The 22,560-nt window shown below is 42.5% G+C and overlaps 1 protein-coding gene across 1 annotated transcript; it reads right to left on the bottom strand.

Moving 5' to 3' along the window:
- Positions 1-4,982: 4,982 nt before the first annotated feature.
- On the bottom strand, positions 4,983-18,903 carry SH3BP5L (SH3 binding domain protein 5 like). The gene is made up of 6 exons (XM_042453500.1): positions 18,239-18,903; positions 15,996-16,058; positions 15,008-15,136; positions 12,369-12,530; positions 11,788-11,961; positions 4,983-7,294 (listed from the first exon to the last, which is right to left on the bottom strand). Exons 1-6 carry the CDS (start codon positions 18,434-18,436, stop codon positions 6,893-6,895), a joined length of 1,128 nt encoding a protein of 375 aa, XP_042309434.1. The 5' UTR covers positions 18,437-18,903; the 3' UTR covers positions 4,983-6,892.
- Between the last annotated feature and the right edge of the window lie 3,657 nt (positions 18,904-22,560).

Here is a 22,560-nt window from a genome sequence, read left to right as displayed (position 1 = left end):
CTCTGGGGCTATGGCCTCTTTTTGTGGTCTCTTGAGGGTACTTTGTGTAAGAAACACACTCACTTCTCTCCTTCTCCCTACAATAAACTTTTTTGCTTCTTTTTAAAAAAAATGCAGCTCCTCATAGCGGCTGTTCCATTCACACTTGCTCTAGATTTTTCTATATCCTGGGTAAAAAAATCCAGAAGAGAGGACCAGTGAGGTGAGGAGAGTGATCGATGGTTTTGTAAATGCTTTATTGTTTGCACTGATTATACATATTTACACTGTATGACTTTACAGTACTTTTAAAAAATGCTTTAAAAGTAAAAAAAAATGACAGGGTGAGAGAGAGGTCATTTCTCATTGCATGACGGGAAGAACATTTTCAGAATGATTGTATTTAAAAGAAACATTTATTTATTAAGGAAACTGAGGTGGAGGGACTACATCTCCCTACTCCATCTGTGAAAGCAGGCAGATGAATCAGAGCTCACTAAAGTGGCATGTTAATAGCTATGGAAGGCAGAGCATTGGTATGTCAGCATGTACACATGCATTTCTCTCTCTCTCTCTCTCTCTCTCTCATGGGAATGGCCTCTCTACCTGGGTTGTTGCACAGTTGGGGGGACTAAGTATTTGTGTGAGTGTCTGCGTTGTAAATATTGATATGATTACCTTGTTCCAACCCGGAGGAAATTGCCAAGCCCAAAGGAACATTTGCCTCACATGTCAAGTGATGTGTATAAATTCGCTAAGGGAAAGAAGCGGAAAAGGGCAATTGAACATTTTGCATCTTCTCCCCCCACTTTTGCCCGCTTCCAGACTTTGTGTGGGGTGAGGCCAATTGCTTTATTCACAGGACATTATGTTACCTGAAGACAAGGCCCCAGACTGGACTGAAACATCCTAACACTTGCCTTGAAAGCTAAACTTATCCAGATCCCATTGGAGTCCAGAAAGTACTGATATCCACCTACACGAATCAGGGATATCCTAGTGGCTGCAGCTGGAATTATGGACCTGTCAGTGTCTGTGGAAGTTGCTGTATTGCAGCGGAGGTGTTCTGTATTAGAAGACAGTAATAAAGTTGCTACACCAACATGGTGTAGTGGTTTGAGCATTTGACTACAATTCTGGAGACCAGGGTTCATATCCACACTGGGCCAGGGAAACCTATGAACTTGGTCAAGTCACACTCTCAGCCACAGAGGAGGGCAAAGCCAAACTACCTCTAAACAAATTCTGCCAAGAAACCCCCATGTTTTCTTAGAGTCACCATAAGTCAGAAATTACTTGAAGGCAGACAACAGCAACAACAGTAACAGTTATATTGAGATTTCTATATTTCCTTGTATATCCTCCTTTGCTTTTGTAACTCTCTCTCTCTTCATCTGTACTGGACTAATTTGGAAAGGCCATTCTCTTTCTTTGTTGAGCCGTGTGCATGGCACATCCCAGTCTTGAAATGCAATGGATTGAAATTTTGTGCATTTAATTATTTTTATTTTCCCTGGAATAATATTGGAAGGACATTACACCACCCATAATGATTTAGACTCTTTTCTGAGCATAACAGGAGGTAAAACCCTCAATCTCATCTGACTAAGTGCACGCAGCCATGCTTACTTGATTTTGAATGCTATGCAAGGTCAAACCTTATAAGTATTTGGATAAGAGACCACCAGGAAGTACTAGAGATCTCTGCATAGGGCTAGGGAAGAATCCTATCAGAGTTGATAATACTTCCCTAGAGTGGACCACTCAGTATAAGGCAGCTTCTAGTGTTTTTCTGTTAAAGGAATTAGATGGAACTACTGTAAACAAATGCATGTGCATAGAAATGTAGCTTGTGAAACAAAACCCACCAGTTGAGCTGTAGTTATATGTTCTTGTTTGTCATTCCCACACAGAATGTTTATATTTATGTGCATTAGCTTAATGAAAGGCTAGATGAGAATACCTTTATCAGGAACACTGTAATCTTATAGAAACGGGAGAGACGTGGCAGAATGCAAGATGGTGAGGAGTATTCCAATAATCTATGAGATTGCATATCATGTTTGAAGAAGCAGAGTTTCAAGCATTTCACAACTTATAAAGACCCTTCACTAATGCTACAATGAAAATTGAGTGGGGAGGAGACAAACATTTCACCTAATAGTTTCCTTGGCAGATTTTCTACTCCCTGATGCTGCTTAGACAGCCAGTTTTGCGTGCTTTTCTGCAGCATTCTTCCTCGGCCTCACGGTTGTTCCCGTTCTTCTCACAGAGGTAAGCTAAAGGAATCTTCTAAATAACGGAGAGCATCTTCCTCACATAATGAAAATGCATTCCACAAATGTCTTTAACAGATTTTCCATGGTAGGAAAAAAGGAAGGAACAAAGGACAAATAAGGGAGGGCTGCAAACTGAAAAGAGTATTATATCAGTATTCAAAGTGGTGCTCCCAAGTTTCTAGGAAAGAAAAGGATGGATGGGATTATCACACGAGGTTTTAATACCACTGTTAAAACTAGAAAATAGCACCTTTGACAATACTTATCGCACAACATCATCTCCATCCTGTTGCTGCTTTGCTATGAGGCACTGATAGAGCGTCCTTTTTCATTGACAAGGGAAACCCATCAGTGTTCCTAATCACACTGCATTAGTCCTCAGTGTGAAATAAGTTTCAATATTGGGCAGTCATGTGTCAGTGTCTTCTCCTTCTCCTCTGTCCCCCTCCCCTTCCTATTCCCAAACAGGCTGATTTCCTCCCCCACTTTTTTTTTCAAATTTAAATCTTATTAGCATAGCTCCAGAATTGTGTTTAAAAAATTAAAATAAGCATGAAGGGTATGCTAGGTAGGGTATAGGGCAGGAAGATGGGGTTAATGAGAGTGCATAAAAGAGCACAAGAGACCATTGATGGCAGAAACAGCCCCAGTTGCACTACTGATAAGACTTTTGATACTGGATGTTCCCAATCTGGTATGCTTGTTTTCTTTCACTAATACAATTGTGGCGAGAATGAGGCTCATCTGATAATGTCCAGAGAGAGATTGAGTGAGAGTTTATATAGAGGTCAATAGGTACTAGTGTCTGGCACACTGGGAAAAATACTATTCCCTCACATCCAATAGCCAGAGAAGCATGGGTCAAGATGATCAGCAAACATGAGTGAACAGGGCATCCCAAGACCATAATAACCAAAAGAACCAATGGTGAGGAATTTCAGGAATTCCATTTTGACCATCCTTGCTAAAGATGGATTGCTAGAGGGAAGAACACAATGTATATTAGGTTTTATGTGGACCCACACTTTTGAATTCTCTTCAAACTGATTTGTGGAGAACCAGTGTCTCAGTAGCACTATGGGAAGCCTGTGTAGAAGCAGCTTTTCACTGTGTGCAACCCAGATGAATTCTGAAGACCCAATGCCCAGGATAGTGTGATAGATACCTGAGAAAAATAATACATATACTCCAGACTCGTGGTTTCCATCCCCATTGACAGTTATGTATGTGGCCCTCCATGGCATTGGCCCCACATCTTTGAGGAAGCACCTATCTTTACATTGTCTCTCATACATGTCCAGATAGTCTTCTCAAGACCTGTTATGAATACCAACTTCATATGAAGAGTCATAGCAAAATGTCAGGGCTTAGGCCCCCAAAATCTGTGAAGGGGTTCCCCATTCCTCTTGGTCTTCCGAAAGGGTTGCAAGACACAACTCCACTTGGGCATTAGTTGAATTGGTTGGTCAGTTTGCTGCTACTGCTTCGTCTTATAGTTCCTTAGTTAAACATATTGAAATGCTGTTATTCTTCTGGTATGCTGCCTGGGTGTTGGAAAAATGACTAATACTTGAAATAAAACAAGCTCAGCAGAACTGCATTTCTGCCTACCCACTGCTTTTACCTCCCCACTTTCTCCTTTGGATTATCTCTTCCAAGGCCTATATTTAAAGCAATATGAGGCTGAGGGCCTTCCATGTCACCTATTAAACCTGGGAAATAAACAAAACACCTGCATGGTTGATAAGTAAGACCTAAACTCACTTTGTAACACTTTAGTGATTATAAAAAAAGGTAAATCCCAGCTCTGGTTTTTGATTAAGTCAAGGAAATTCCACATGCAAAACCTGTATTTTGCCACTGTTTTACAGCAGGGTATTAGAAGAATTCAGGCTTTTGGGACCTACCAAGCTGCTTTGTTTTCCCAGAAACTCAAAATCTAACAACTGGAGCCTGGTGAATAAGCCAGATGGTTAAAATTAAAGACCTCTGATTCCAGGCACTTCAGCACCAGAGCTGAATACTGCTCAGTCCTTCTGTATAATCGTCCACTGAGTGCAAACATACATATACTTGCTCAACATTCTACCCAGGTTTTAATTTTTGCAGAAATCCTTATGCAACCCCCTTCCGAAAGGTCTACCAACAGATTGCAATTTAATTTCAGCTCACTTGAGCCACATCCCTAATATGCATCTGGGTTTAGTTAAACGTGTTACCAATTTGGGGTGGGGGGGTAGGAGGCATCAGAGATACTAGCTCTCAGTTGACAGCTTTTGACAAGCCTACTGAGTCACTCCCTATACCATATGTGACTATTACAAGGTGAGTCTCTGTTATCTGAAATGTTTAGGCCCAGAAGTGTTTTGGATTTTTACTCTTTTCAGATTTTAGAATATTTGCACATACAAAATGAGATATCTTGGGCTGCATATACACTGCAGAAATAATGCAGTCTGACACTGCTTTAACTGCCATGGCTCATTGCTATGGAATCTTCTGAATTGTAGTTTGTTATGGTACCAGGCCTCTCTGACACAGAGAAGACAAAATGTCTCACAAAACTACAGTTTCCAGACCACAGCACTGAGCCATGGCACTTAAAGTAGTGTTAAATTGGATTATATTTGCTGTGTGGATGCAGCCACAGAGATGAGACCCAAGTCTAAACATGAAATTAATTTATGTTTGGTATACATCTTATATAATATAGCCTGGAGGTAATTCTACACATAATATTTTTAATAGTTTTGTGCATGAACCAAAGTTTGTGTACACTGAAACATCAGAAAGGAAAGGTGTCGCTGTTTCAGCCACCCATTTGACCAATGTTGGAATATATTGGATTTTGGAATTCCAGATAAGGGAAACCCAACCTATAGTCATTTATGGATATTTATTAGCATGCATACATGCAAGCTATTGGGAAGCAAACGGAGAAAAGTACTACTGTTGGGCTCCCCACTGGGGCATTTGATTGTGCACTATGAGAAACAAATGTTAGCCTTAATAGCCCCTTGAGCTGATCAGCAGAATTCTTACGCTTCTAACACAAACACTCCTTCATATATAGATGTCAAGGTGATGAACTAGAAAGCTCCACAGAGTAATATAAGTCATCCAGAAAAATATCAAATGAGGGGAATAGAAGACTCTGGCTGAAACAAACTGCATTTTCTAGTCATACAATCAGGTCCATTTTATTGAGGGTAGCACTCAATCCCATTGGCATTCTGCCAAAGAAGAGAGAGCTGGCCCAACTCTCCAGCTTGTGATCTATGCGCTAAACATTAGCCATACTTCCTCATCCAAACTGGTCATGTCTGCCCAAAGAAACTCTTCTGAACCACAACTTGAGAGAGGGGAAAGAGAGAGAGAAGCAGATACTTGAGAGAAAAGCACAGACTTGACAAGCAAGATTCAATAGGGCGTAAATTTTACTTTAAATAAAATACACAGCAGAAGCCAGTCATACAAACACACACACACACACACACACACTTGCTATCAAGCTGCCTCAAACCGGTAACCGGTTCTCATCACAGCCAGTATCCAGCAAACCTGTTTAGATTGCCACCCCATTCAAAAGGCTAGGAGAGACAAGGGCTGTGGAGATTGCTGGGAGCAGAGAGAGAGGAAGAAAGACTTCCCAGCTCCATTTGCCACCTCTTAGTGCAAATATCCCAAGAAGCACAGGTGTAAACCTGGGATGGGCTGAGAGGTTAACCCATGGTGGGTGGAGTAGTCATCCCAACAAAACAAGCTTCTTGCTGTGCATCTTTCTCTTCTGGTAGTGTTATAAAGGCACCTCCAAGATGCCAGACTCTTCACAGCTTTTTGCACTGAGACAAGAGACCATGTCTTCAGCCTGAAGAAGCTATAAAGAAACAGGCAGCTGCCATCATATACTGTATAGAGAATCTGTTGCTAGGGAGGGACAAAGGACATGCCTCTCAGAATACGGTAGTAGTGTGTCAAAATAGCCCGGTAGGGGCGTCAGAGTTCCATTTAAAAAGACTATATTGTATAGCCTGGATTAGCAATTCAATGAAAGCGGAGTAGGAAGGGTCTCTTGAATGCAGTAACAGGAGCAGAGGAAAGTCTGTATGTTAGCTCCTCTGCACCCAATCTCTTTTTTCTCGCCACTGAAGCCCACCACTATAAAACAATCATGTAAAATCAGCCCTTCACCTTTCTTTGGCCCTCTACAGCTTTGCAAGATCTGAAGATGATAATCCAACAGGCTTAAAGAAATGGGCAGGGCTGCAGAATGGCTTCCAGCATGTAACGTTCCCAGGAAACAGGTGCATGCTGGGGGGAAAGGAGGGAATGGTCACCTGACAGACCAAGAACAACAGAACAAAAATTGCCAAAGTCTTCAAGCAATGGGGGAATCGGGTGAGCCCCACTGTGCTTGTAGGGCAGGAAGTCAGGGGCTACACACAGAGGAAACCCATCCATTTGCAGGCTACATTTCAGACGGGCAAGGCCCAATGTTGCTACATAACCCATGCACTCCACAAACTGCCTCCCCCTTGTAACTACTACTTGGGCCTCTAATCCCAATAACCTAACCCTCCTCCAGAAGGACAGGAGTTAAAGAGAATGTGGGAGTAGGCAGGGGGAGATGGATGTCAGAGGCTGATGCTGCGGTGGTGTTTGAAGGGGTGTGGCTGGGCACTGCGACGCTGCTCCCTCTCCTCCAGCTCGTCACTGTTGAGGCTGGCAGCATCTGACAGCCCCAGCAGGTGCTCAACTGAATCGAATTTCTGCAGGTCAGAGGCAATGGTCTGGAAGCTGAGCACTGAGAGGGTGTCAGAAGAGGCGGCTGGCTCGGGAGGGAGTGCCATGCTGCCATACAGCAGGGCCGGGCTGGCCTCTGCACCCACTGGGGAAGCCCGCCGGCCAACGAGGCGCTGGAGCCGCCGGGCATGGATCTGCTCACTGATCTGCTCCAGGTTCCTCAAAGCCACAGAGTAGCGCATCTTGGCCTGAGCAACCTGCTGCTCCAGGGATGTCACCCGGGCCTTGTGCTCCTAAACAGCAGAGAAAGATGCAAGAAAGACCATTACGATTATTGGCAATATAGCAGGCATGGGCAAAATCTCTTAAAGCTTACTTGTTAATTAGCTTACTTGCTGTTCACCGCTATGATCTTTGGAATAGCGGTATATAAATAAAACAAATTATTATTATTATTATTATTATTATTATTATTAAAGAGTTTTTTATTTTTTAACTATACAGGCAGGCAACTGCCAAAGATTGAGGCGCTGCATTGGCTGCCACCCATTTCACACACACCCAAGTTTTAAATTTTTTTAAAGACTACAACCCCCCCCCCCCAAAAAAAAATTCACCAGGGGTCCACTTTGCCATGTTTTGGAAGCCCCTTTTCAACCAGGAAGTAAACCAGAAATCAACTCTTATTTGAGGGGTGCTGGGGAATCCTGAACACAGAAAAGCAAATTTTGGGGGCCACACACAGCCTTTAAGCTGTACTGTTCCCTCTCCTGTTTTACTAGACTGCTAAGATCTACCATCCAGGCAGAGCCAAATGCCAAATGAAAAGCAGATTATTAAGTGAGTGACAGAGTCAGTTACTTAGTTCTGACCATCAAGCTCACTCTTAAATATCTACAGATCTATACACAATTGTGGTTTCTTAACTTGCAATAAGTGGCCCTCACATAACCAATAAACATTCCTGTTTTATAGGTAACTCTGGAGGTGAGAGATTAGTCGATTAGCACAGTGCTGGATAAACTCTAGTTCTCCAGACGCTGTTGGAAGGCAGCCTCCATCTGTCCTAGCCAACATAATGGTGAGGGAAGAAGCAAAATGTAGTTCAGCAACATTTGGCTGACCAGAAATTGGTCCTCCTTGAGTTGCTTCAAGGCTAGCTATGCCAGAAGTTTGTTGTTGTTGTTGTTGTTATGTCATCCCCTAGTTACCATTAAACTCTTAAACCCTTGGTGATCTACTGTAGTAGAAGCTGATCTAAATCCTGTACACCTCTGCAATGTAACCCATCAATAGGCATGATGGTTGAAGGTAGGGGTGGAAAACTGTATAAAGACCAATTTTTCACTCCCTGACTATCCCAGGTGCACCAAACTCATATACCAAGAGTACAAAATACTTTGTTTTCCTTCTATTACTTCTCTAGAATAACAAGAGGTCCTGTTGCATCTCTTCCTGGCACTGTATCAGAGGAAGGGGCAAGGTAAAAGGGGCCGTTTGGAGAGCTGGGGAGGTATTTTTATTGTATGGTTGCACATATTTCCAGGTGCTTCAGTTTGACTTTTAGGGGGTTTTCATCCCAAATTTGCATGGGTTTGGGGGACTATAGGGGGGTTATCAAAGACTGCAAAACTGAGGTCCAAGGAGTGCATGTGTTATGCAGGATGCACTCTCCTGATCACCTGCTTTAGAGAGAACAAGAGGGCATATTCCTCAGGAGTTGAAGTGATTTCAAACTGGATTATTTCTGCAGTGTATTTTGGACCAACAAAAACTATTGTTCTTCTTTGGCTCTTTAAATTAGGCGTGTCTATTCTGGCTGTTTTTTAAATTGTTTGCCTGGTTTCTTACAGAGGAGCTTGGACTGCACTTAACTGTTTTTAATTATTTATTTAATGTTTTTAGATTGTTTTTATCCATTGTGCATTGCCCGGTGGTTCTGATGGGTTGAAAAGTGATAAAGAAATGCCTCAAACAAACTTCTGCAGGACCCAGGGACATATCTCCAGTTGGCTGACTGCTCAAAGACTGCACATCCAAAAGGGATAAGTTTGATAAAAGTGGTTACAAATCAGGAAAAAGTGTATTCAAATAGGAAAATATATGTGTGTTTTATTACAAACATCTAAAACATTTTATTTTTATTATAATAAATCATTTAATATTAAGCAATAAAACCAACTAAGTAATTATTGCCACTTCAAAAGATTAACATATTTTAACATATTAAATATCATTGTATTAATTCTAATTCATCTAAAATTTAAATTAATTATAAAATAAATTACATTCATAATGGGGTGATTTTAATTCATTACAGAATAATCAGCTCAGGAAACCATAATGTAAATTGACTTACTATAGTAACATAGGCAGCAGCAGCAGAAGATGCAAGCTAAAGGCCTCTATTCCAGCTGACTGAGGCCATGCTTTGAAATTCTTGCAAAACCAAGGTTTCTGCTTGACTAGTAATTAACAAAGCAATTGACTGTGTTAGTTAACTGCATCATGTTAATGTATTTAACAATGTACATTTTGACTAGTAACTGACAAGGTCATTAACTATGGTCTAATCGGCACTGCAGAAATAATGCAGTTTGACACCACTTTAACTGCCATGGCCCAATGCTATGGAATTCTGGGATTTGTGGTTTGGGAAATATTTGCCTTTGTCAGAGAGCTCTGGTGCCACAGAATGGAGCTATGGGTGTTAAAGCGGTATCAACCTGCATTATTTCTGCAGTGCAGATTTGACCTATGTTAGTCAATTGCAATGTTAGTGCATTTGCCAAAAATTTTCAGTGGCAAATTGTACCACCAATGTGGAGTCAAAGGCTTTCATGGCCAGCATCCATCGTTTTTTGTGGGTTTTTCGGGCTATGTGGCCATGTTCTATAAGAGTTTCTTCCTGACGTTTCACCAACATCTGTGGCTGGCATCTTCAGAGAATTCTGGTATCTTCAGAGCATTATCTGATGATGCCAGCCACAGATGCTGGCGAAACGTCAGGAAGAAACTCTTCTGGAACATGGCCACATAGCCCGAAAAACCCACAAAAAACTGTACCACCAATTTCCAGCGGCAGATCAGGATTTTGGGGCTGCCCTTTCCAATAGTGTTGAGGGTTGGGGGAAAGGGGCCAAGGCCAATCATAGAATCGTAGAGTTGGAAGAGACCACAAAGGCCATCCAGTCCAACCCCCTGCTACGCAGGAACTCTCAATCAAAGCATTCCTGCAGATGGTCATCCAGCCTCTGTTTAAAGACCTCCAAGAAAGGAGACTCGACTACATTCTAAGGGAGTGTGTTCCACTGTTGAACAGCCCTTACTGTCAGGAAGTTCCAGGCAATGTTCTGTAACTTTAATTCTGTATTAGAGTATTCAAATTACATATTTAAATGTCGACAACTGGGAGAGTATGGAATCGTTACATTTTGAAGTACAACACCTAAGTTCTTCCAACCAGCATGGGTCATTTTGGCGGGGGGTTTTGGTAGCTGTAGCTCCAAAAGATAACACTTCCAAGCTCTGGCATGGGAGGTTGTTATTGCTGTTATTTACTCATTTATATCTCACCTTTTCTCCATTCCGGGACTCAAGGCAGCTTACAAAAGTTAAAACGAACACAACTAAACCACTGATAAAGTCATAAATGAAAACATTTTAGTGATATGCTGTAAGTAAGTTGCCTTATGCATGCAAATCAAATTATTCATCACAGCACAACAGACATGTTTTGTTTACAGCAGCAGAAGCAAAGTTGCACACTCCAGTTACGTATTGTGGATCAGCCCCCAGTCACTGAAAAATTGGGCAGCGTTGCTATTCTGCATGGCAGGGCACGTAGTGCTGGCATAGCTTATTGCCACATGTGGACATTCATGCTATGCTAAGGGGTGTCAGATTGCAGCCTTTGCTTGTGTGTGTTGTTGTGACTCCATCTACTCTCTCCATGGGAGCAGCACATCATAGGCTTTTGACTCTATCAATTCTCAAGGAGCTGCCATGTTAAAAGATCAAGTAAAGTGGTTTTATTTGCACCATTGCTTAACAATAAACATAAACTACTCCAGCAGCAGCACTCAAGGTTAGGGCTGCCACAGTTCCTCAGAGTTGGACTCCCAAAGCACTTGGTTAGACCAATAAGCTTTAGGTTGTTTGAGGCCATATTGGTGGCTACAGGGTAAACTGGTGCATCTTTCCTGGGTCTTTTCTCCCTTTGCCTTAGCAAGACTGTACACCCCAAGGGGATGGCGAGTTGTTCCTCCTACCTTTCCTGGGCCTTCTTCCATGACTGTCCTCTTCCCCAAAGGTAAGTTCAGCACCCCTTCAACAGGCTGGCTGCTTCTGATTCCTAACATATCCCCTGGCTACAGTACTGCTTTTTATAGTTTAATTGCCCCATCCCCTTGTCTGTTGAGCATCTACTGTCTCCCTGGTGCTTGTTGATTGTTTTTCAGAGCAGCCATCTGCCTTCTCTAGATTACTGGTCAGCTATGCAATTGGGAGTTTCCTCAGTTTAGGAGTACCAGCAGAGGTAGGTACGGTGGCAAGGTAGAGATTCCCTCTCACAATTATGTATCCCATTTGGAGAAAAACAGTTATCATTCCAAATCATGCTACTGCTTCCTCCATATCAGGGACAAATGGGAAATGAACACAGAGCCACTGTGGAAATATGAGATTGCCTTCCACACAGATAAAGTTCTGAGAAAATCATCCAGGCCCACTCCTCACTAGAAGAGGGATGAGTGCATAGGAATCAGGACAGGGCCAGAGGTCTCACCTCAAGGATTTGGTTGAACTGAGCTTTCAGCTCAAAGTAAGGCTTGCTCTTCACAATTACACGCTTCAGGGACTTCTGCAGTGACTGCACCTTGGCCTCAGCTTGTTGGCAGAGCTGGGTGACGCGCTGATGTTCCCGTTCGCTGCGCAAACGCTCCTCCTCAGCTTCATTCACCTAGAGGACAGGGAAGAGAGGACAGGTCATGGCCAGGATGCCCTCTGTCCTCTTACCCCAAGCCCACACTGGGCATTACTTCTCAGTTTCTTCCAAGCTTATAATCACTCCTCCCCTTTTGATTATAACACCCACAATCCGGAACCTATATGACCAAATCTCACACTGGTAGGAGGATTCTGGGAGTTATAGTTCCAATGAGCCATTCTTCTGAGCTCTCCCCTGATCTTCCCTCTACAGTCACCACTTTCAACAGCAACCAAAACTAAGAGTTCCTGAAAGGTGCATAAGCCACTCTAGCACAGGGTCAATCTATACTGAACATGTCAATGTGTTATGAGAGATGGTAGCACACCGAAGAGTGGTGGAGAGGATGATACAGGTTCTTTCCTAGAGGGCAATTTCACCTTGCATGTTGCATGGTTGAGCATCTCCTGCCATGTGGGATCCAGCCGGTTCTTGTCTGCCATGACTCCCTGCTCAGCCACAAAAACCATCTCACGTGCTGCGTTGTGCATGCTAACTGCCCGTTCGTACCGAAGTGCAGCTTTTTGTGTCTCCTGCTGGGCCTGCAGGGATGGGTGAAGATGATGGAACAGTTAACACCACAAAGAGATTTAACATTCCCTGCAGGCAGCTGAGGGAGGGGGGAAACCTAGGAGCCTTGGTTTTCCACCATTCTCTCCCGCTCCCCTTGCTCTAACCAGAGCTTGGAAACATTACTTTTTGGGAGTTTACCTCCTAGAATCCTGCTCGAGCTGTAGTCCAAATACAACAACAACAACAACAGAATATTTCCAAACTCTGCCTCTAAACCATAGGTTGGAAACTTGGTAAATTTAGATACTAACTTCCTCCATCCAGAACCTCCACTTACCTTCACTACTTTCACAGCAAAGCTATTCAACAGCAAACTGGAAAAAACTGTTTACATCAACCTGGAAATTGTAGCTTTACAGTAGAAGGCAGTAGTTTAATATCAAACTTCCGCAATAAAGTTTTGAAGGGTCATAAAATTGCCATAGGGAGACACATATTGCCCACCCCTACTCTATGACTCCTCACATCTTTCTCATACACACCTTAACTAAACAAGTACTGGCAAACTTAACCCCCATAGAGGCTATTTTGTTGCTTTACTAGAACCCTGAAGGCCATTAATCTGATGAAAAAAGTACAGGCTAGATCCAGATTCAGACTGCTCCAAGGGGACTGGAGGAAATAAGATTTTCCTGCCTCTTATCTCCCCATGGCAATACCACTCACCCCCCTGAAAGCACAGCACAGAGGGTTGGGGAGCTCAGCTGAATGAGAAGACCTTATGGTTTGAGGGGAAAGGAAATCTATGGACTATTAGATGCAGACATCTTCTGTCAAGAGAGACCTTCTGTTGAGGGAAGGGAGATCTAGGATCCATCCCTGACAGAGCAGGAAGGTGAATGAACTATCACATCCCATTGTGTATCAGTGATGGAGCAGAGGATGACATGAGGAGAAATGAATCAACGCTCTCTGAAAAAAGTTAATGGCTCTCCTTCATCCTAGCATAAGAGGATCTTGCTGGATCCCTTTTTTAACATCATCATCATTATTATTACTACAGTGTGCCTGCGCCATACACAGAAAGCTGCATGCTAGAAGAGGAAATGTTTTTAATGGGGCTCCACCATACACGGTATTTCCCTTATGCAGGGGAGGGGGGGTCTGGAACGGATCCATACATAAGGGAAGGGTGCACTGTACTACTACTACTACTACTTTTATCGGTCTTTCTCCCAATAAACAGACTCAAAGTGGCTTATTGGGTTTTGAGTTGTTTTTAAAAATAAATATGCAACTTTTTAATTTTTTAAGCCACCACGGAGGTCCCTAAAGCAATGGTTTCCTGAAATTTTAGACTTCACCCAGAATCCCTGATCACTGAGATAAGACTTCTAGATGCTGGTCCAAAACATCTAGAGGGCCAAGGGTTTAGGACCAAAGAACCAGGGTATTAATTAAACACACATGCACACACAAAAACAGAACTTCCATTATTTTCTTTACAGGACAGAGTTCTGGAGACAGGACATTGATCTGTAAATAAGAAGGGAGAATTAAAACTACCCAGAATTCCTTGAGAATCCAAAGAGTAGCTGTTGCTTCTGAACAGTCACTTCTGAATCCCCATTGCTGCTTTTCATAGAATCATAGAATCATAGAGTTGGAAGAGACCACTAGGGCCATCCAGTCCAACCCCCTGCCATGCAGGAAATCCAAATCAAAGCATCCCTGACAGATGGCCATCCAGCCTCTGTTTAAAGGCCTCCAAGGAAGGAGACTCTATCACCCTCCGAGGGAGTGTATTCCACTGTCGAACAGCCCTTACTGTCAGGAAGTTCCTCCTAATGTTCAGGTGGAATCTCTTTTCCTGTAGCTTGCATCCATTGTTCCAGGTCCTGTTCTCTGGAGCAGCAGAAAACAAGCTTGCTCCCTCCTCAATATGACATCCTTTCAAATATTTAAATAGGGCTATCATATCACCTCTTAACCTTCTTTTCTCCAGGCTAAACATCCCCAGCTCCCTAAGTCGTTCCTCATAGGGCATGGTTTCCAGACCCTTCACCATTTTTGTCGCCCTCCTTTGGACACGCTCCAGTTTCTCAATGTCCTTTCTGAATTGTGGTGGCCAGAACTGGACACAATATTCTAGGTGGGGCCTGACCAGAGCAGAATACAGTGGCACTATTACTTCTCTTGATCTAGACACTATACTTCTATTGATGCAGCCTAAAATAGCATTGGCCTTTTTAGCTGCCGCATCACACTGTTCACTCATGTTCAACTTGTGGTCTACTTGGACTCCTAGATCCCTTTCACACGTAGTTTCATTCAGCCAGGTGTCACCCATCCTATATCTGTGCATTTTGAGTCTCTTATACAAAATGAGTGCAGAATAATCATGAAGTCTAGCTCTAATCTTTTAATGTTTCTTGCTCTAAAACAAGCCAGAGACAGTAAGAGTTTCAGGCACTGCAACACAACAAAGGCAATGACACATTATTACCTCCTTGGCCAAGCGCCTGGCCTCATAATAAGGCCGGGCTTTCTCAATGCAGTTCCCCAGCTGGGAGCCCTGAGCATTAAGCTTCCTGGCAGATTCTGACAAGATCCTCCGATAGGTGGTACGGGCTTCCTGTTGAAACCAAAGGCATAAAACCCATCAGCATCAGGAGAACAGTCAAAGACACAAACAACACCATACTCCTTATTTCCCCATTCCCTTCACAGATGGAAGCCCATAAAAAACTTCTGTTTGAAAAACTATATTCTCTCTTACAAACCTGTCCATGTTGAAATCTTCTGGGAAGGCCCTTCTCTCTGTGTCTCATTCCCCCCATAGGTGGGAATGTAGGAAAAGGACTTGTCAGTGGCTGCCCCCAGGCTATGGAACTCCCGTCCCAGAGGCTAGACTGGCACCCTCCTTACTATCTTTCCAAAGCAGGTGAAGACCATTTTGTTCAGGTAGGCCTTTGAGAAGTGATTTTTTTTAGGGAAATAGGCCTTATATAATGTGTTGGACTTTTATTTGTTTTCATTTGTAATAGTTCATGGGTTTTGTTGGTTTGAATTTCTTGATAGTTTAATTGCTTTTTCTGTATGCTGAGATGTTTTAATTATGTTTGCTTTAATAGTTGTAAGATGACTTGAGTCCCAAACCGGGGGAAAGGCAAGATATACAGTATGACACACCCCCCAATTCTCTTCAGGGGATCTGTTCCCATGATTACCACAATCCTTCCTCTGCTTTTGTCCAGCATGCTTTTACTACATGGAAAGTAATGAATGACACTGTAAATAAAGCAGCTGTGGTTTACTTGTCCACACACACTTGATTGCAGCTTCTCTCTATATATCTTTCTCTCTCACCCCCCCCCCCCCCCCCCTTAAGAAAAAGATGGATGTGGCCTTTGTTAACAAGGAGAAAGAAGGCAGAGCACTTTCAGTAGTGGAAGGGATGTGTCAAGAGTTTTGAGCACTATCATCCTACTCACATCCAGCTGTAGCTCCACACGATTTATCTCCTCGTTGGCCTGATTGAGATGCTCCAACTCCTCCTGTGGTCAGAAGGACAGAAGAGTAGTACTCAAGAACAGACACTAACTAGTGTTCATCCAAAAGGGCTGGGTTGTATTGGTGTGTATGTTGACTTCTGCAACCTCTTCCCAGCCCACTCACAAACAAGTAAAGTTATTATATGAATCAAAGAGAAAGGCAATTTCTTTTTTGGACCTAATTTCCCAGAATTTGCCTGCCAGCACAGCCAGATGTTGTCCAAAAGACTTTTCTGTAGTCATGGTATGAATATATGGAGATAAAGAAAACAAGAGAACCCTGCCTTTTTTTTTTCAAACTGGGAGACTGATGGGAAATTACAAACAGCTGCCTGATAGACAGCTTTCAGCCTGTTTAACAGATGCAGTTTTAAAAAGAATTTCTATTTCATGTTTCACTTTGTTGACAAGAACATGGGATGAATAAAGATGAAGAAGAAGAATGAAGAGAAGGAAGGATAAGGAAGCTATACAGCCGGGCTTTCATTGGCACACTTTGAACAGTAATAATGGAAAATCACAAGAGGCTTCTAAAATAAAAGAGGCTTGTGATTTTCCATCACGTGTATTCAAGGTGGGGCTGGCTTCAGTCTAAATGTAAAAACGTTGGCACCTTGTTTCCCTCCCCAAGGCCCCACCCTCTACCAGTGCCATCTGCTATTATGTTTTTAGCTTTATTTTATCTATTGGTGACACTTCTATTACACTCTTCTTCCAAGAAGCTGAAGGCATCACACGTGGCCTTCTTCCCTATTTTATCCTCATAACCACCCCTTGAGGCAGGTCAAGGAGAAAAGTGACTGGCTCAAGTTCACACAACGAGCTTTACAATCAACTGGGAATTTGAAAGTCATTTGCAGTCATAGTGCAACATTCTTAACTATGACACTACACTCTTGAAAGCTTTCCATGGGGCCATTTCAGTGTGGGTTCAACTAGACAGAAAAGGGTATTAGATGATGCTTCATAGTCTTGTTTGGAAGAGCCCATACCAAAAGAGAGAGAGAGAGGGCTAATGCATGTCCCTGTTTTAATAATTTTGGGGGAGTTAAAAAAAGGACTGTATTGTGCCCTTAGGGAGGAGCATTTTTCTAGTGATTACTCAACTTTGAGTTGCTCAGGAAGACTGGCCCAAACTTGCATATACCCAAATAAAACTAATGCTGTTTATGTTTGCTCAGAGACATTGTGTGTTTGTGTAAAAATTACTGAGAACAGATCCCAAAACAAAGAAGAACAAGCATCACCACCCAAACTGGCCCTTTCAGTTCCTAGTTGGTTGAAAACTCTAAGACGTCCTCTGGTGAGAAGATAGCAGTTCAGCTAGTTTATGCTTTCACTTGGTGAATGCCTTTAGAATGAATTTGATTAAGAATTTATATGGTGCTAACAGTGAAACACAAAATGACCCACAGGCCTGCTTCTCAGATGCACGATAAAAGGGGGGGGGGGGAAAGGAAGAGTCTAGTACAGGAGTGGGGAATCTCTGAGCACAAATCTGGTCCTCCTGCAGACCTTTAGGGTTTGCCAGACAGCCATGCTACATTCTTATATAACTATCATATGATAATCTCCCAGCGATTGTATGGTATTTCCCTAGGCTAAAAGGTTTAATGTCTCTCCTAAAACTTGGTATTTTCAATTCTTATATATGGATCTGAAAACATGACAGTAAAGGAGGCTGAAGGGTGGGGGGAATCAACTCATTTGAAATGTGATGCTGGAGAAAAGTTCTGTGGGGTGCCAAAAAGACAAATAAATAAATCTAAGAACAACTGAAGTCTGAATTCTCCCAATATGACTAAAGTGAGGCAATTGTACATTGGACACATCATGAGCTGGCATGCCAAATTAGAAAATATGAGAATGTTTGCTAAATTAGGAAGCAGTAGGAAAAAGAGGAAGATTGTGCTACAGATGGATTGAGTGGCCAAGACCGAGTTTGCAAGACCTGAGCAGAGCTGTTGATAACAGGGTCTCTTTGAGGTCTCTCACTCACAGGTTTGCCATTACAGTGCATAACAACAAAAATAAAACTTAGTTCTTGGCAGTAAGTATTTTTAAGTTAAAATGTGTTGGAATGTTTGCCTTTGTCCTCACCCACCACCCCAAGAACCTCTGTAAAATTGTATGTAGCATTTGGGCTGAACAAGATTCCCTAGACACAAATGAATGTATCTCACCTGGATGCGGGGGTCAAGTTCTTCCTCCTCTTTCCTTTGGGGGCTCTTGGCATCCCCACCACCATCACAGATGGCTTCAGGCACAGGGGTCCTCTGCTCTTCCCCCTCTTCTGTGGGTGTCCGTAATTCCCCGGGAGGCGTCTGCCGCCCATCTCCCATGTTCATGCCCAGCACCAAACGCTGGCTAGAGCCTTCCATGTCAGGCCTCTGCTGTTCCTCTGCAGCCTCTGGTCTTCCTGTCTGGGCAGGCTGGCCTTTTCACAGAAACTCAGGTCCCATTTTAAAGGCAGGGCCATCCGTAGAGAGTTGGCACAGGGCTTCTTGTTTCACCAAGATGCATTTGGCACACGCAGAAAGGGAAGGAGGCAGAAATTAAGAGCTCCAGTTGGGTGAGCAAAGAAGCACCTCTAGGAACATCAGACTAGTTGGATGTCTTTAGAAAATAGCAGTACTCTCGGTACTATATATTTCCTAACTGATGGAGGCACACACACCAGCTTACTCACGGCATGGAGGGGGTGGAGACCATTCCCTCCCAGGCATATCCTCCACCCCCTCAGCTGCTGACCACTCCTAAGGCACCTCTTCCAATGTGGTGTCCAGCACCAGGGATTGGTGAACTGAAGCACAGCTGGAGGGAAAACACAAAAACAGAAGAGAAGTTAAATGAAGCACCTTGGGGTTTTTTAACTGATATTTTTAAAAAATGATATAACAATATGAACATTATGCAATGATGACATTTAATTTTTGCATTCATCTCTGAGCTGAAATACAGAGATAAACCAGGCTCTGACTGATGTAATGTTTCCATTTTTAATGGAGTACATCCTTCCAAATGTTGACCTGCATACCAAATCATAGAGTTGGAAGAGATGAGGAAGTGAAGTCCACATTATGGTTAATATGGCTAATAAAGATATACCATCTGGTGCAAAACTTTGTCTTAGTCTGTTCATATCTTGTGTCTTCTATGTTAGAGGTTAATTTGTCCTTCAATGCTAAGTTCCACACTTGTTTCATTTTATCATGTAATTGTGGAATATAACCTATATCTACACATAGTATTTGAATAATTTTGTGCATGAAACAAAGTATGTGTACACTGAACCAACAGAAAGGAAAGGTGTCACTATCTCAGCTGACAATTTTGGATTTTGGAGTATTTCAAATTTCAGAATTCTAGATAAAGGACACTCAACCTGTATAAAATGAGAAAGGAATCTTTACAACTAACCAATTTGTTTCAACATAAGTTTTAATGGACTGCAGCTCATTTCTTTAGAGACATTTCAAAACAAAAGACTGATCAAAGGTGCTACAAGTCTCCTCCCTCTTTTTAGTTCAAAAAAGTAGCTTCCAAACTCTGCACAGGACTGGAAAACTCCAAGTGAATGGCTGTCTCGCAACCTGGCAATCTGAATAGCTTGAGCTACTGGACAGTACAGAAGAGTAAGAAATAAAAAAAGGCATACCATTTTGAAAACCATCACACCAGCCTAAACTCACTGATATCTGCATTTGGAAGCTTAGCTAAGCAAGGCTGGGTTGGATTAATACTTGGATAGGAAACCACCAGGGAATATCAAATATCTCCAGATATGGCAATGAAAAAATTCTGCCTCAAACCGTGGAAAGCAACTACCAAACTGAGCTGCCAAGGTTGATCTAAATCAGTGTTTCCCAACTTTGGTCTTCCAGGTGTTTGGGACTTCAACTCCCAGAGGCCCCAGCTAGTCTAGCCAACAATCAGGAATTCTGGGAGCTGAAATCCAAAACACCTGGAGGACCAAAATTTGGGAAACATTGATCTAAATGGACCAATTCTACATACCTCGGGAATTCCGAATTGAAAAAAAGAGATACAAATCTACACAAGCAGAAACTTTCCACCAGGTCTACTCCTCACTAATCTTGCCATGGTATTTAATGTTACAAAAGGAATTTCTCTGGCAAATAGTTTTAGGCTGTATCTGCAGTGTAGAAATACCATTGACACCATTTTAACTGCTATGGCTATGGAATTCTGGAAAATGTAGTTTTGTGAGACATTTAGCTTTCTCAGTCAAAGAGTTCCACAACAAATTGCAATTCCCAAAATTCTATAGCATTGAGCCATAGCAGTTAAACTGGTGTCAAACTGGATTTTTTCTGCAATGTGGATGCAGCCTTAGGTACGAACCACTTGCCACAGATATAAGAGGTGAGAACATAAAGTCTTGCCAGAAATGTTCCACCCTTCTTCTGGTAGTCAAATACTGCTCCAAACAGAAACAGGCTGCTGGAATGGTCTGGAAGAGAATTACACCCAACTTAGTCCTGCTTTTATTACTCCTTATAAACAGCACACAATGTCCCCATATTGATTCAACTCTTTGTTTATGTACACATATACCACTCACACAACCTGCTATCTTAAACTATCAGAAAATAAAACAAATTAATTCCCTGCAACTATTGCTGCACAATTTGCTTCTTTCTTTGTGCATTGGGAGGAGGAGATAAACTTCAGCATTGGTTGGGTCCCCATATATATACATATATACAGATACACACACACACACACGTATATGTATATATATATGGGGGACCCAATCAATGCTGAAGTTTATCTCCTCCTCCCAATGCACATAGAAAGAAGCAAATTGTAGATATTCATGTATAAGTCTAGAAATTTTAGTTAAAAAATTGACCCCCAAAACCTGGGTCAATATAAATACTATACTTTAACTCTTTTTTAAAAAGGGAAGCATCCCCTGGTGAAAGGCAAGTGTGCAATCTATACTGGAAGCATTGACCTCCCTATGCTCTCTCTTCTGTCCAGACTTGGGTCCCATTTTGCCGCCTTCGGTCTCATTTTGTGAGAAAGGTGGGATAAAAATAAAATAAATAAAGGGTGAGCACAAAGAGTTATGCCTGCCATAATTTTGTAGGTTCTTTGGCATTGTTTTCCTTTGCTTCATCATTTAGAGCCTCTGTTGCATGTCCCTAAGTTTTACCCTTGACTTATCCAAGGGTCATATCAAAATCCATAATGATGCCCCCAAAACTTGCCCTCAACTTATACATGAGGTCGACTTATAGCCGAGTATATACAGTGTGTGTGTATATATACACACACAAACAAACATACACATACATATATAAACATATATACACATACATAGTTAGTAAGACAAGGGGTCAACTTTGCCCTCTGTGGCTAGAACTCTCGCTCTGAACTTATTCATAACACTACATTATCCAGAGTCTATTTGAACTACAATTTCCAGAACCCCCCATTCAGCATGACCAGTCACCATGTTGACAATAGGATTGTGCAAGTTGTAGACCAAACAATAGCGTTTCCAAGTTCTGACATTCCTTCCCTTTCTTCAAAATCTTCCTCAACGTCCACTTTTTGTACCAAGTCTTTGCCATAATCCCAGGTCCTTCATGAGGTACTAAACTAAGGCCTGTTACAGACAGCAAAAATAAAGCTGCTTCGAGTCACAGGAAGGTATGGTGTTTCAATGATGCATGCGTCCTAAGAGTCCCAGAAGTCGCACCAAAGCCACGCCCCAGCCAAAGAACTGGACGCGGGCTTTGGTGTGGCTTCTGGACTCTTAAGACGCATGCATCATTGAAAACACCAACCTCCACTGTGACTCGAAGCAGCTTATTTTGGCTGTCATCTGTGTAACTAAGCAGAGACATACACTCCCTTCTTCATTGTTACCTCCATCTCCCTTCCAAGTCTTCCTCCATTTTCCTATGCTTGATCAAGGTGTAATTGCAAACTTCTTCAGGACAGGGATCTGTCATTTTTAACTCCTCTCTCTGTTTAAAACCATTCATGGTGGTGATAACAGTTCTTATTTTACACACAAGAGGTGCCAACAATAGAAGAAAATTTAAACAGAGTCCAGGAAGGGCTTTTTAACCCAAGGATGGAGCGAGCACTACAAGCAGGCAACACAGAATCACTCACAAAAAAGAGCGCCAAAGCCCCTCAAAAACAATAAAAATGTAGATTGAGCCTGGGGTGGAGGAAGGGGGGGGGGGGCTTACAGATGTGTGGAGAGCCAGTGTGGTACAGGTGGTTTGAGTGTTGGACTCTAGGAGCCTGGGGTTCAAATCCCTGCTCCAGTATAGAAATCTTCTGGTGACCTTGTGCAAGCTAGAGTCAGGAGGAAGGCAATGGTAAACCCCGCTCTAATAAATGTTGCCAAGAAAACTCTGTGATAAGTTCACCATAGGAGTTCAAAGACAGAAACAACTGAAGCACACAAGAGCAGATTTTTTTAAACATTACCCAATAGCTCACTAGCAGTATACCAGGA

Source organism: Sceloporus undulatus, chromosome 2, assembly GCF_019175285.1.
Source record: "Sceloporus undulatus isolate JIND9_A2432 ecotype Alabama chromosome 2, SceUnd_v1.1, whole genome shotgun sequence".
NCBI lineage: Eukaryota > Metazoa > Chordata > Lepidosauria > Squamata > Phrynosomatidae > Sceloporus > Sceloporus undulatus.
This window is presented reverse-complemented; position numbering and strand designations above follow the sequence as displayed.